The following is a 15,201-nucleotide window of genomic DNA, read 5'->3' as shown; positions in this document are numbered from 1 at the left end:
TCTGTACTACAAGAGGAGAGCTCAAATAACAGTACAGTCACAAGCCAGCTAGCGTTAGCCAACAGTTTTCAGATGATTTTCAAACTTTTTTGGCAATGTTTGTTAATGTTTTAAGAGTTTTGTGTCTACATGGGAACTGGTAAACATTTTGCCAATACACATACATGTAGAACACCCCAACGTGTATCAAGTATCAATACTGTTATCTACTGTAGACCTAATATGACTCCAAACCCTCACACAAATACAGTCACATCACTATGTAAACATACACACATATCACACACACATGCACAGAAAAACAACACAAACACTGTCACCTGGGCTCCAGATACACAGACACATAAATATATAGTGTCCCTCCCATGGACTCTATAAATAAATGGACATAGCTAACGCACCAGCCGCGTTCCAAATAGGAAGCGATCATGACTCTGGCTTCAAATCACTTTACATTGAAAACTCCCTCACCCCCTCTCTCTGTACCTGCTGCTGTCAGACTCGTCATTTTGGTTTTAAATGTTTGTATTAACCTGCTCTATATGATCCTGGGGTTTTTATTTCACTACTTTGTCAGTGAATCAAGATATGAACATTAATAACAGACAAATCAGGCACATTCTTCCCCAAGGTCGCTCCCGCTAATGTTAGCCTCAGGTTTGATTGACACTGTTGCTAAATGCTCGTTTCCTGCTAAACCAGCAGTGCAGGCGGGAAGGGGTGTTTCTTTCAGCAACCTCGTTCCAGATTGTTTTTTTGGTTACTATAAAAATTTTCCGGACTATAAGTCACACTTTTTTTCATAGTCTGTCCGGGGGTGTGATTTATACTCTGATGCAACTTATATGTGAAATTATTTAAATATATAATTTAAAATCTTCGTTACTGCATTTGGCGAATTGGGACAGGGCGTTCATTTACGCAGTTGTGAAGGTCGTTCTGTTTACGGAAAACTATAGCATGTGATACATCATCGTGTTCCGCTGCTCATTGGCTGTAAGGGGAAAATGTCACTAACTGTGTGTACTGTAATTGGTTGATTCTACAATGGGAGAGTGGGGCATAAACTTTCAGTCATCTATAGCACTGATTCGCTGTCTGGGGCTCCAGTAACCCACAACCCCCGCCTTATTGGCCAACATTGGTGTCAATCAGAAGCTAACGTGTGTGTTTAGCACTGATGAAGAAAGTTGGCACTGTCAGAAGTTTATTATGCCTGAAATCGACAAAAGAAATGCAAAGAAGTGATGGAGCAGATTTCATATTTGGAGTACTTTCCTGCAGCAGATTGGACATGGAGGATCTTATTTTGACATAATTTCTTGACTGGATTATATTCTCTGGACCTTTACGGAACAAATGAGCCCAACTTTGTGTGAATATTTTGAAGTTTGAGAGAACCAGAGCTGTCAAAGCTAAGTAAAGTCCAAATTTTTGACTTTTCTGTAAAAATATCTTTCCTGTCAGCACTGAGGTGATTGCAGGTGAAAATGGTTTGCATATCCAGAAAGATGAGAGCTTTCATTTGATGTGTAGATTGTTCGTGTGGGTGACGCTGTGTTCTGCAGCATCACATCAGCCTCCAGGGGGCGCCAGGTGAAGTCTGGACACACAACAGGAAAGGCTCTTCTAAGCCTCACCCTCACTCCACTCTGTTGTTTCGGCTGGTGTCAAAATTGGCCCTTCCCTCGAGATATTTGCTCTGGAATGTCTTTTACCACGTTTGGTGTAAAAAACTCTGTAGCATCTCCTTAGCTAGCTTATTGCAAGGTCTCCATGGATACAGGAAAAACAAACACATAATTTCACATAATTTAACAGTCCTTTACTTGTGCTTTTTGACCCCAGAAGCCTACGTCACCCCCACTTCCACACTCCATAAACATACAAACACATGATACAAAACACACTACAACTTCACAAACCTGATGTGATGTGCACTAGTTTCATGGATGCAGCTGATTGTGTTGTGATAGTGCTCTGAAGGGGGAGTGACTTAACGCGGGGAGCAAAGGGAGGGGAAACTCAGAGTGTCAGAAACTTATAAAACTTATAAAACATGTTAATATGTTGTTTTGGGCGATTATAGCACTTTCAAAACAATAAAAGGAAACATGATGATCTAAATATGTTACCCACTGACACCACAGACGTGAAATACCCCATCTTTAAATGAAATTACCATTTGATGCTTATTTTATATATTTCACCTATTGTTTATTGTTTATTTGTTGTTTTTTCACAGAAAGATGACATCAGCCTCTCAGAGGGCAGCACCGTGGACCTGAGGAAACCCGGAGAGGAGGAGGACGACTTCTCTGAACTGGAGCAAGAAGCAATGGACCCAGAAAACTGTTTCCCTGAAGGTACAGTCCTGCTCCTGTCTGCTCCTCTCAGCTCCTGTCTGCTCCTCTCAGCTCCAGTCTGCTCCTCTCAGCTCCAGTCAGCTCCTCTCAGCTCCAGTCAGCTCCTCTCAGCTCCAGTCAGCTCCTCTCAGCTCCAGTCAGCTCCTCTCTGCTCCTGTCTGCTCCTCTCAGCTCCAGTCAGCTCCTCTCAGCTCCAGTCAGCTCCTCTCTGCTCCTGTCTGCTCCTCTCTGCTCCTGTCTGCTCCTCTCTGCTCCTTTCTGCTCCTCTTTGCTCCTGTCAGCTCCTCTCTGCTCCTTTCTGCTCCTCTTTGGTCCTGTCTGCTCCTCTCTACTCCTCTTTGCCCCTGTCTACTCCTCTCTGCTCCTGTCTGCTCCTCTCTGCTCCTCTTTGCTCCTGTCAGCTCCTCTCTGCCCCTGTCTACTCCTCTCTGCTCCTGTCTGCTCCTCTCTGCTCCTCTTTGCTCCTGTCAGCTCCTCTTTGCCCCTGTCTGCTCCTCTCTGCTCCTCTCTGCTCCTCTCTGCTCCTCTCTGCTCCTCTCTGCTCCTGTCTGCTCCTCTCTGCTCCTGTCAGCTCCTCTCTGCTCCAGTCAGCTCCTCTTTGCTCCTGTCAGCTCCTCTCTGCTCCTGTCAGCTCCTCTCTGCTCCAGTCAGCTCCTCTATGCTCCTGTCTGCTCCTCTCTGCTCCAGTCAGCTCCTCTATGCTCCTGTCTGCTCCTCTCTGCTCCAGTCAGCTCCTCTTTGCTCCTGTCAGCTCCTCTCTGCTCCTGTCAGCTCCTCTCAGCTCCTCTCTGCTCCTGTCAGCTCCTGTGGCTCTGCTCCTGTCTGTGGCTCTGCTCCTCTGGCTCCTCTTTGTGCTCCTGTCTGTTCTCTCCTTGTTTCTTTTAGAGGTTGTTGGTTCAGTGGGAAATGGGGCCATATTTTCAGACGCAGCGTTTTGGGCGACACACACTCTGTCTTCAGTTCCTTCTCTACAATTGGTCCGCTCTGTAGTCAGGTGCTTGGTGGTTGGTCCGTTTGAATGCCTGCTGGCTCCTGATTGGTCGGTGGTGGTGTGTAGTGACCTGATTCTCTCATGTTTAGATAAATGTGTTGGCGGCAGGTGAGCGTTACACCTGCGCTAGCATCACTCAGCACTTCCTCACAAGAAACAGAACTAACTTAAAACGAATACAAGGATACTATCTCAGAGCAGCAGCTTTTACACAGAATACGATGGAGATGCAGGGAGGGCATCTGACACACAAGGAGGGCATCTGACACACAGGGAGGGCATCTGACACACAAGGAGGGCATCTGACACACAAGGAGGGCATCTGACACACAGGGAGGGCATCTGACACAAAGGAAGGGCATCTGACACAAAGGAAGGGCATCTGCAAGTATAAAGAAGATGAGGAATGAATGTAACTAAACCTGGTGTAAACCTGGTCTAAAGCAGGACTAAACCAGGTCTAAACTAGGTCTGAACAGGGACTAAAGCTTGTCTAAACCAGGTCTAAACCAGCTCTAAATTGCTTGCATCTCTCATGTAAAACAGCGTGTGTGCAGATTCCATATTTCTGTAGAAACACAGTTCTAATGTGGTCATTACTCAGAGTGTGAGGCCAGAATGTCCCACTTTTCCACTGGCCTCGAATGCACCGCACACACGTCACATAAGAAGTGCTGCGTTTGGGAAACACGGGCCTAACTGCTCTTATGTGTGTTTTATATGTGGATGTGGATGTGAGCAGTAGAATCACATCAGATCTGGGTTAAAATAGGTTACGGTTTGGTTAAGGTTAAAGTTGGGGCTTGGTTAAGTTCAGTAGTGTACAGTGACTATAGTGACTTTATGGCTAGGCAGCAGACATGGGGTGGATGCAATATTTATTCGATAACTTTTAATTATTTAAATCAACGCCACTTTTATACCAATTACATTGCAAATGAGAATATTTATTTTTACTGGCATTAAATGTATAAACACACTCCTGCACTCACACTCAACTCTCACAGATGCAAATCAAAACCACATCTTTTCTGAAGAAATGTCCTGCATTTCCCTGAAGAGCAGGAGCAAGAGCAGGTCCAGAACAGCCACATGTTCCTCCCTGTGTGTACTAGTCCTGTTATTCTGCTAATGCTCTCGCTCCATAAACAGGTCACAGACCAGACGTCTCCTGGACTGTGACTCCTAACTGCCCCAGCCGCTGTCACTCCACTGCTCTGTCCAGATCCTCCATTTCACACAAACTAGTCCTGAAACTAGTTCAGTGTGATTAAATGACTGTCTGTGTTTCTAACTAACATCTAATCACAGAAACATGAAGCTAAAAGAGTGAATTTAGACACTTGTGTTCAAAGTTGGAGTTGTGTTGTCATCTCTTGCTGCAAATGTGCACTCATTAGAAATCTCCTCCGACGACTGATTCCTCCAAGAGTTTAACATGGGATTTATCATGGGTTTATCAGGGGGTTTATCATGGGTTTATCATGGGTTTATCAGGGGGTTTATCATGGGTTTATCATGGGTTTATCAGGGGATTTATCATGGGTTTATCATGGGTTTATTATGGGTTTATCAAGGGATTTATCATTGGTTTATTAGGGGGTTTATCATGGGTTTATCAGGGGATTTATCATGGGTTTGTCATGGGTTTATCATGAGTTTATCATGGGTTTATCAGGGGATTTATCGTGGGTTTGTCATGGGTTTATCATGAGTTTATCATGGGTTTATCAGGGGGTTTATCAGGGGATTTATCATGGGTTTATCAGGGGATTTATCATGGGGTTTATCATGGGTTTATCTTGGGTTTATCATGGGTTTATCATGGATTTGTCATGGGTTTATCTTGGGTTTATCATGGGTTTATCATGGATTTGTCATGGGTTTATCATGGATTTGTCATGGGTTTATCAGGGGGTTTATCGTGGGTTTTTTCATGGGGTTTATCATGGGGTTTATCATGGGTTTATAATGGGGTTTATCATGGGTTTATCAGGGGGTTTATCAGGGGATTTATCATGGGTTTGTCATGGGTTTATCATGAGTTTATCATGGGTTTATCAGGGGGTTTATCGTGGTTTTTTTCATGGGGTTTATCATGGGTTTATCAGGGGGTTTATCATGTGTTTATTATGGGTTTATCAGGGAGTTTATCATGGGGTTTATCATGGGGTTTATCATGGGTTAATCATGGGTTTATCATGGGGTTTATTCAGCACAGTTTGAGCTGGCTGTGGGCCTCAGTACACATATTCAAGCCTATAAAACAGGGGTGGGCAAATGTTTTGACACACGGGCCACAACGGGTTCTAAAATTTGACATATAACATGTAGCAAAGCATACAGGCTCATTGTACAAATTGTTTTCCAAACGCAATAATTAAATTAATAATTAATAAAAATTTCAGTTAAATAAACACAGCAGAAAAACTCACATTCAGTTGTATCAAGTGCCAAAAGATCAACAACTTGTTGAAAAAGTTTGTTCTATTGTGATTTTAATATATTTTGTATTCTGTAAAGCATTTTTAATTACCTTGTGAACGAATTGTGCTATACAAATAAACTTGCCTTGCCTAATTTGAACAGTTTACCCTTACCTATTTTAATATAATTTGGTCACGTTCGGCAGGCCAGATAAATAATAATAATAATAAAGCCAAAGGGCCATGTGTGGCCGTAGTTTTGCCATGTCTGCTCTCGGCTGACTCTCTGGTTGTAAAGTGCATGTAGAGTGTGGAGTGGCATGGCCTCTGTAGCACAGTACAACAAGTTAATGAGACGTTCAGAGCCGCTGTCAATGCAGTCTGATCTGTGACCAGCAGGGAGTACTAAAGGGGATGATTTTAGACTTTATTGACAAAGCTTGCCTTGATGGCCTTGACCGCACACTGCTGCTTAAGGTTAGGGTTTAGGTTAAGGTGAGGCAAGTAGGGACTGAAGTTAAAGTTAGGATCAGAAACTTGGTTCCAGGTAGGCACCGACTAAAAAGTTCTGTGCCAACTTCATTCATTTGAGAGATGAGGCAATAAAAACTCCAACAGACCAATCTGATTTATTTAGCAGCAGCACACATGCTCACACGTCCAGACTGATCCCTGCACAAGCAGAAGTCAAAGTGCTGTGCACATCCACTCACTCTGCAGTGTTTGTGTAAAGATTAATCCAAACAGATAATATGAACCAAACTCCACCAAAAGAACCATTCAGGTATTGGTATCGAAAAGCAAGTATCATTTTGGAATCAAAAAAATTAAACGGTGCCCAGCCCTAAGGATTAGTCGCCAGGAAATTCCAGGTCTATGGAATGTCCCCAAAAGGCATGGAAACCCAACACAAAGTAGAAAAACACAAAGAGCGACTCATATTTATGTAATTTAATGAACTAAGAAGACAATAGTACAAGGAACTGGGACTAAACCCAGACTAAACCCAGACTAAAGTCCTGGTTCAGTTCAGTTTTGTCAGGAAGGGGGTCCTGCTTTAGTCCTGCTTTAGTCCTGCTTTAGTTCTGGTTTAGTCCTGGTTTAGTCCTGTTTAGTCCTGTTTAGTCCTGGTTTAGTCCTGTTTAGTCCTGGTTTAGTCCTGTTTAGTCCTGTTTAGTCCTGGTTTAGTCCTGGTTTAGTCCTGCTTTAGTCCTGTTTAGTCCTGCTTTAGTCCTCTTTAGTCCTGCTTTAGTCCTGTTTCAGTCCTGTTTAGTCCTGTTTAGTCCTGTTTAGTCCTGTTTAGTCCTGCTTCATTCCTGCTTCAGTCCTGCTTCATTCCTGCTTAAGTCTGTATATTATCTTGTATTCTATTGTGTAGGTGGTGGGGGGTTTTCCAGCTGTGGCCTGATTGTGTTTGTCAGAACAAATTGCTGACTCAGGCTAAAGCTAACGCTGAGGCTAACGCAGGTGTGCGCTCACCTGCTGCTAACGCTAACGCTAATCCATCTGCAGGTGAGAGAATCAGGTCACAGAACAGCCAATCAGAGGAGATGAGGAGACGAGCAGGCCAATCAGAGGAGAGGAGGAAAGGAACAGACCAATAAGAGGAGAGGGGGAGAGGAACAGACCAACCAGAGGCAAGGGGGAGAGGAAAAGACCAATTAAAGGAGAGGGGAGAAGAATAGACCAATCAGAGGAGAGGGGGAGAGAAACAGACTAATCATAAGAGAAGCGGAGAGGAACAGACCAATCAGAGGAGAGGGGTAGAGGAACAGACCAATCAGAGGAGAGGGGTAGAGGAACAGACCAATCAGAGGAGAGGGGTAGAGGAACAGACCAATCAGAGGAGAGAGGGAGAGGAACAGACCAATCAGATGAGAGGAGGAAAGGAACAGACCAATCAGAGGAGAGGAGGAGAGGAACAGACCAATCAGAGGAGAGGAGGAGAGGAACAGACCAATCAGAGGAGAGGAGGAGAGGAACAGACCAATCAGAGGAGAGGAGGAGAGGAACAGACCAATCAGAGCAGAGGAGGAGAGGAACAGACCAATCAGAGCAGAGGAAGAGAGGAACAGACCAATCAGAGGAGAGGAACAGACCAATCAGAGGAGAGGGGGGGAGAAACAGACCAATCACAGGAGAGAAACAGACCAATCAGAGGAGAGAGGGAGAGGAACAGACCAATCAGAGGAGAGAGGGAGAGGAACAGAGAAATCAGAGGAGAGAGGGAGAGGAACAGACCAATCAGAGGAGAGGAGGAGAGAAACAGACCAATCAGAGGAGAGAGGGAGAGGAACAGACCAATCAGAGGAGAAGGGGAGAGGAACAGACCAATCAGAGCAGAGGGGTAGAGGAACAGACCAATCAGATGAAAGGAGGAAAGGAACAGACCAATCAGAGGAGAGGAGGAGAGGAACAGACCAATCAGAGGAGAGGAGGAGAGCAGCAGACCAATCAGAGGAGAGGGGTAGAGAAACAGATCAATCAGAGGAGAGAGGGAGAGGAACAGACCAATCAGAAGAGAGGAGGAGAGGAACAGACCAATCAGAGCAGAGGGGGAGAGGATCAGACCAATCAGAGGAGAGGAGGAGAGCAACAGACCAATCAGAAGAGAGGAGGAGAGGAACAGACCAATCAGAGCAGAGGGGGAGAGGATCAGACCAATCAGAGCAGAGGAGGAGAGGAACAGACCAATCAGAGCAGAGGAGGAGAGGAACAGACCAATCAGAGGAGAGGAGGAGAGGAACAGACCAATCAGAGCAGAGGAGGAGAGGAACAGACCAATCAGAGCAGAGGAGGAGAGGAACAGACCAATCAGAGCAGAGGAGGAGAGGAACAGACCAATCAGAGGAGAGGAGGAGAGGAACAGACCAATCAGAGGAGAGGGGTAGAGAAACAGACCAATCAGAGCAGAGGGGGAGAGGAACAGACCAAACAGAGGAGAGGAGGAGAGGAACAGACCAATCAGAGCAGAGGAGGAGAGGAATAGACCAATCAGAGGAGAGGGGTAGAGAAACAGACCAATCAGAGCAGAGGGGGAGAGGAACAGACCAAACAGAGGAGAGGAGGAGGACTGTCTCTGTGTGCTTTAACACTGCAGACAGGAACCACAGGTACAGAAGAGATAAACCAAACCGTCCTGTCACAACCATCCTGGGGCAGAGTGACGCTGTGGCTGCTGTTCTGTGGCTCTGGCCTCTCCTCAGCTGTCCCAGCAGCAGCTGCCGCTCTGCTTTGATTGGTCCCTGAGGTTTGTGTTGCCGCTCTGTGATTGGTCGCTGTAGTCATTGTTCTGTGCTCTGATTGGAAGATGATTGATGAACATTGAGTTCCTGATTCAGCTGCGGCGCTCAGCGGGAAACTGCAGCAAAACGAACACGACCAAATGTATTCACAATTCATAAAACACCACACCACACAGTCACATGCCCTCTCTGTGTGTCAGATGCCCTCTCTGTGTGTCAGATGCCCTCCCTGTGTGTCAGATGCCCTCCCAGTGTCTCCATAAGGTCTGATTCTGTGTAAAAGCGGCTCACCCTGTAGTTTAGACCTCTACAAACATGTTGTGAAATACATGAGCTTTTCGGATGAGTTTAAAGTTCTCGTTCTGGGCGGGTTTACAACGTGCACTATTGAACAACATCTTCTTAACGGTGCAGAACTCATTTGAATAAATTTGGTTAAAACAGCAATTGAACATTTTTTAAACTGTTAAAGGTTAAAGACAGAGAAAAAGGAAGAGGACGAGGAGGATGGAGAGGAAGAGGAGGAGGGAGAGGAGGGGGCAGACTCAGAGGAGCAGAGCACCTGTCCCACTGACTGCTATTGTTTTGTATAACACAGTGTACATGTGTCTGAACAGAGAGACCGAGGAGGAGGAAACAGAGGAGATGGAGAGATGGAGAGAAGAGAGAGGAGGGGGAAACAGAAGAGAAGGAGAGATGGAGAGAGGAGGGGGAAACAGAGGAGAAGGAGAGAGGGAGAGAGGAGGGGGAAACAGAGGAGAAGGAGAGAGGGAGAGAGAGGGAAGGAGGACGGGGGCAGGAGAGGAGATGGAAGAGGCTATGAGGAAAGAGCCAGATAGATCAGAATGAAGAGAGGAGGGAGAAAAAGAGACAGTTAAGAGGAGAAGTGAGAGAGGAAAGAAAGGAAAAAAATGAGAGAGAGGGGGGAGAGACAGAAAGAGGAATGAGGAGAGTCCCCGTGAGTGCACAAGACAAAGGGAGGAAGAGAGGAAGGGGTAAGAGAGGAGATGAAAGATGCCATGGGGAGAGATAAAAAAGAAAGACAGAAAGAGGAGTGGGAGGGGCAAAGAGAGAGAAAGGTAGAAGGAGGGAAAGAGAGAGGGACAGTCCATATGAAGCAGAGAGAGAGAGATGGAAAGAGATAAGAGGAGAGGGGAAGGGCAGAGGAAGGGAAAGAGTGAGAGTCTACATGAGGGAGAGAGGGATCGAAAGGGAAAAGAGAGGAGGGAAGGAGAGAGAAAAATGAGAGAGGGGGGTCAGAGAGAAGGGATAGAGAGACAGAAGGACAGAGACAAAAAGAAGAGAGGAGACAGAAAAGAGGAGGGGGGTAGAGACACGGAGACGGGATATAGAGACCATTAGACAAAGAGAATGAGAGACAGAGAGAAGAGAAAGCGAGGATGTACAGTTTATGTTACACAATGAAAATGAGAGAGAAGCAGAAGAAGGAAAAGAGAGAGAGGAGAGAAAGAAAAGAGTGTAGATAGAGGGAAGAGGGAGGGATAGAAAGAGTGTAAATGAGACAAAGGAAAGATTGAAGATTGCAGAGCAGCTGCACCAAGTTCACTTCTTTTACTTTTATAATGAATGTAGATATGATCCAGATCAACCACACACACCACAAAAACACTAATCTACTGGGATGTGCTTAGATCTATGTGTCCCCGACTATTGATACTTTGCAGCTGATGTCATCAACATGCCCTGGCAATGTAATGCAAACTGTAGGTACTACTCTGTCTAAAGCTCTGTTAGACTTTAATTTGAGTTTTGCTTTAATACAATCTGACCAAGAACTGACTTAGCTGGATCTACAACAGGTGAGCTAATTTGTGCTGTCCCTCTTAAGTAATTTTACAGTCACAAGCTAGCATTAGCATTAGCAAACAGTTTTCAGTTAGTCGCTTTCAGCTTTTTGTTGAAAATCAAACTCCTAAACGACCATGAATGCTCAGATTAATCACATATTTCGTTTTTTGTTGTTTTTTTTTGTTTTGTTTTTTTTCAAACCATCTTTTATCTTTTTTATTTTTTGGCAGTGTTTTCTGTTGTGTGCATTGTGTTGCTATGGTAACCTGGTAATATTCCACCATAAAGATACATGTAGAACACCCCCAGCTCGATGTCACTGCAAAGTATCCATTACAATAAAGTGCAGATGGAAAACAGGTCCCGGTGCATTGAAATCATGCTCACAACCATAACATCACCAAAAGCATACAGGAGACACTGTACTTTACATTAGTAAGTGAGTAATGTCCCGTCCATTTGCTTTACTGCGTTTCCTGATCGTCTCATCTCTAATTGGTTCTAATGAAGTCTCCTGTTACCGTTACTGTGGAAACTAATGGGCTTTCCTTGTTAATTATGGAATGACTCTGACCAATCAGAGTCGGTCAGTAGGTCGGCCTCGCAAACAAGTGAAACTCTCCCGCTGCTGCGTTTGACCAATCATAGGGCAGCACTGAAGTTAGGGGTGGGGCCAGCGGTGAATTGCCCCAAATGAACCAAAACAAACATGGCCACCAACTCAATTTGAGCAGAAAAACTGAATATTTAGTGGCTGCTCCTGTCCTCTGCTCCTGCCCTCTGCTCCTGTCCTCTGCTCCTGTCCTCTGCTCCTGTCCTCTGCTACTGTCCTCTGCTCCTGCCCTCTGCTCCTGTCCTCTGCTCCTGTCCTCTGCTCCTGTCCTCTGCTCCTGTCCTCTGCTCCTGTCCTCTGCTCCTGTTGTCTACTCCTATTGTCTGCTCCTGTCCTCTGCTCCTGTTGTCTACTCCTATCTTCTGCTCCTGTCCTCTGTCCTCTGCTTCTGTCGTCTACTCCTATCGTCTGCTCCTGTCCTCTGTCCTCTGCTCCTGTCGTCTACTCCTATCGTCTACTCCTATCGTCTGCTCCTGTCCTCTGCTCCTGTCGTCTACTCCTGTCCTCTGCTCCTGTCCTCTGCTCCTGCCCTCTGCTCCTGTCGTCTACTCCTATCGTCTGCTCCTGTCCTCTGCTCCTGTCCTCTGCTCCTGTCCTCTGCTCCTGTTGTCTACTCCTATTGTCTGCTCCTGTCCTCTGCTCCTGTTGTCTACTCCTATCTTCTGCTCCTGTCCTCTGTCCTCTGCTTCTGTCGTCTACTCCTATCGTCTGCTCCTGTCCTCTGTCCTCTGCTCCTGTCGTCTACTCCTATCGTCTACTCCTATCGTCTGCTCCTGTCCTCTGCTCCTGTCGTCTACTCCTGTCCTCTGCTCCTGTCCTCTGCTCCTGCCCTCTGCTCCTGTCGTCTACTCCTATCGTCTGCTCCTGTCCTCTGCTCCTGTCCTTTGCACTTGTCCTCTGTCCTCTGCTCCTGTCGTGTGTTTTCTGGTGCTGTAGTCGACTAAAAAGTGGGCGTGTCAAAAGCTCTAAAAACTGTGACCCATCTCTGTGTATCTGACCCAAACTGCACTTACACGACGACACCTGCGGGAGAGTTCATGCACAACCTACTATTTATGCAGGAAAAAGTACTAGGAAACTGTATTAATAGAAAGACAGGATAAAGTTGTGAATCATAACTTTAATTGGCCTTTTGTCATGATGTCAGTTTTCCCTGTCCTCCCGTGCTCTCTCCCCCTCCCCTACCTGTGTGTCTGGAGCTGGGTGGAGTGCCTGACTCCTCCCGTGCACACCTGGGATGCATCAGCCTAATCACCACCACCTGCTGCTGAGTACAAGAAGGCTTGGCAGTCTACACTCGGTGCCAGACCGTCCGCGTGTAAAACGTGAATGTTTCTTGCTAAGCTTTGTTATATGGTACTTTCCGGCAAATGCTCATTTGGATTTATGCACCCTCCAGATTCCTGCCTCTACTCGCCCAGCTCCTGCCGCCACGTTCCAGTCCCGGTATCGCTTCCAGCTCGTCTTGTCTCCTGCTCGTCTCGTCTCCTGCTCGTCTCGTCTCCTGCTCGTCTCGTCTCCTGCTCGTCTCGTCTCCTGTCCGGTCCTGGTCTCTGGTTTGTCACCCGCTCCCCGCTCTGGTCTTCGTCTGCTCCGCCCGCCCTGGTACCGCACCTGCTTCTATCCCCGTCCTGGTCCTGTCCTGCCCGCCTCTACCTGCACCGCACCCGCCTGACCCGTCTCCCGCTCCCTGGTTCCTGTACCTGCTCTTGTGACCTGTTTAAAGACTGCATTTTCACCGTTGTAAATAAACACTGTTAAAACTGCTCTGGTCTGCATCCTTTGGTCCTATCCGCACCGTTACGACAGAACGGTCTGGCCTTGCTCTTGCTAAAAACCTCCCCCAGGTCGTGATATTCAGCAGGCACCGAGGACAGATTGGGGGTGTCTGGGGACGGATCAGCGACAGGAACGGACCTCCCGGCCGGAGGGAGGGCGGACCGAAGGCACTTGGCGTGGCAATCGGGACTCCAGCCCGAAACTCCGCCCCTGGCCCAATCGAAAACAGGGTTGTGGGCGCGTAGCCAGGGGTAACCAAGGACCAGAGGAGAAGCGGAGGAGGACAGGACATGAAACTGACGGTTCTCTTGGTGGTTGCCGGACAGAATCACGGTGACAGGTTCTGTGATGTGAGTGATGTGCCCCAGAAAACGTCCATTGAGCCCCTGGGCATTTAAGGGGCGTTCGAGGGGCTCCAGGTAGACCCCGAGCTGCTCCGCGACTTGGGCATCAATAAAGTCCCTCTCAGCCCCGGAGTCGATAAGGGCGGAAACGCATAAGGTCTCTGTGCGAACGCACAGGGTGGCGCTGAGCCGCAGTCTATTAGAAGAGTCCAGGATGTGTTGCTCGCCCACCAGTACTCCCAGTGCTACTGGTGGGCCCCCCCTTTTGGCCGAACTGGGCAAGTGACCTCCTGCCGGGTGCCCCACTACCATCTAGCAGGCTATATAACCTGTCTAAACCTGAACGCGAGTCAATGGAGGACTATATCCGTGGGTCCCTGGCTGCCGGAATCATCCGCCCGTCCACTTCACCCGTGGGAGCGGGGTTCTTCTTTGTGGCTAAGAAGGACAAATCCCTGCGGCCTTGCATTGATTACCGGGGTCTGAACAATATAACTGTAAAGAATAAATACCCGCTTCCCTTACTGGACTCGGCATTTACGCCCCTCCACGGTGCGACCATCTTCTCCAAGTTGGATTTGCGGAATGCGTACCACCTGGTGCGCATCAGGGAGGGAGACGAATGGAAGACGGCCTTCAAGACACCCCTGGGACATTTCGAATACTTGGTTATGCCCTTCGGTCTCACCAACGCCCCTGCCGTATTCCAAGCCCTCATCAACGATGTGCTCCGTGATTTCCTTAACCGATTCGTCTTTGTTTACTTGGATGACATCTTGATTTTCTCGCGGTCCCCCCAGGAGCATCATCAGCACGTTCGCCAGGTTCTCCAGCGCCTCCTCGAGAATAAACTGTTCGTGAAAGCTGAGAAATGCGAGTTTCACGCAGAGGAGGTCAGCTTTTTGGGCTTCATTGTGGGGCGGGGCCAAGTAAGAGCTGACCCTGAAAAGATCCAGGCTGTCACTGAGTGGCCCGTTCCTACCAGCCGGAGACAGCTCCAGAGATTTATCGGCTTTGCCAATTTTTATAGACGTTTCATCCGGGATTTTAGTAGGGTTATCTCGCCCTTAACTAAACTCACCTCTCCTGCTTTGCAGTTTGCCTGGTCTCCTGAGGCGCAGACAGCCTTCGAGAAGCTTAAGAGACTATTTACCTCCGCTCCCATCCTGCACCAGCCCGACCCTTCACGGCAATTCATCGTGGAGGTCGACGCCTCCGACTCGGGAGTGGGGGCCGTGCTTTCGCAGAGGTTCGACCCCCACAACCGCCTCTGTCCCTGCGCCTTCTTTTCCCGGCGATTGTCCTCGGCCGAGGTCAATTATGACGTGGGGGATCGGGAGCTCCTTGCCGTAAAGCTGGCCTTGGAGGAGTGGCGCCACTGGCTCGAAGGGGCGGAGCAACCATTCATCGTCTGGACCGACCATAAAAACTTGGAGTACATCCAGTCCGCCAGGCGCCTCAATCCCCGTCAAGCTCGTTGGTCCCTCTTCTTCAGCCGCTTCAACTTTCTCCTCACCTACCGCCCCGGATCTCGGAACGTCAAACCCGATGCCCTCTCCCGCCAGTTCGCCCTGGAGGATAGCCCGGTCACCGCAGAAACAATTATTCCCTCCTCGTGTGTGGTGGCC

General features: G+C 47.7%; 1 protein-coding gene across 1 annotated transcript in view; it reads left to right on the top strand.

Moving 5' to 3' along the window:
• Window positions 1–15,201, top strand: part of LOC117388146 (sodium channel protein type 4 subunit alpha B-like) — a 132,010-nt gene that overhangs the window by 93,173 nt on the left and 23,636 nt on the right. Inside the window, exon 25 of the mRNA XM_055230170.1 lies at window positions 2,246–2,366. Within this exon, the coding sequence (XP_055086145.1) occupies window positions 2,246–2,366 (121 nt within the window). The remainder of the gene's footprint in view (window positions 1–2,245; window positions 2,367–15,201) is intronic.

This window comes from Periophthalmus magnuspinnatus, chromosome 20 (assembly GCF_009829125.3).
Source record: "Periophthalmus magnuspinnatus isolate fPerMag1 chromosome 20, fPerMag1.2.pri, whole genome shotgun sequence".
Taxonomy (NCBI): Eukaryota; Metazoa; Chordata; class Actinopteri; order Gobiiformes; family Gobiidae; genus Periophthalmus; species Periophthalmus magnuspinnatus.
This window is presented reverse-complemented; position numbering and strand designations above follow the sequence as displayed.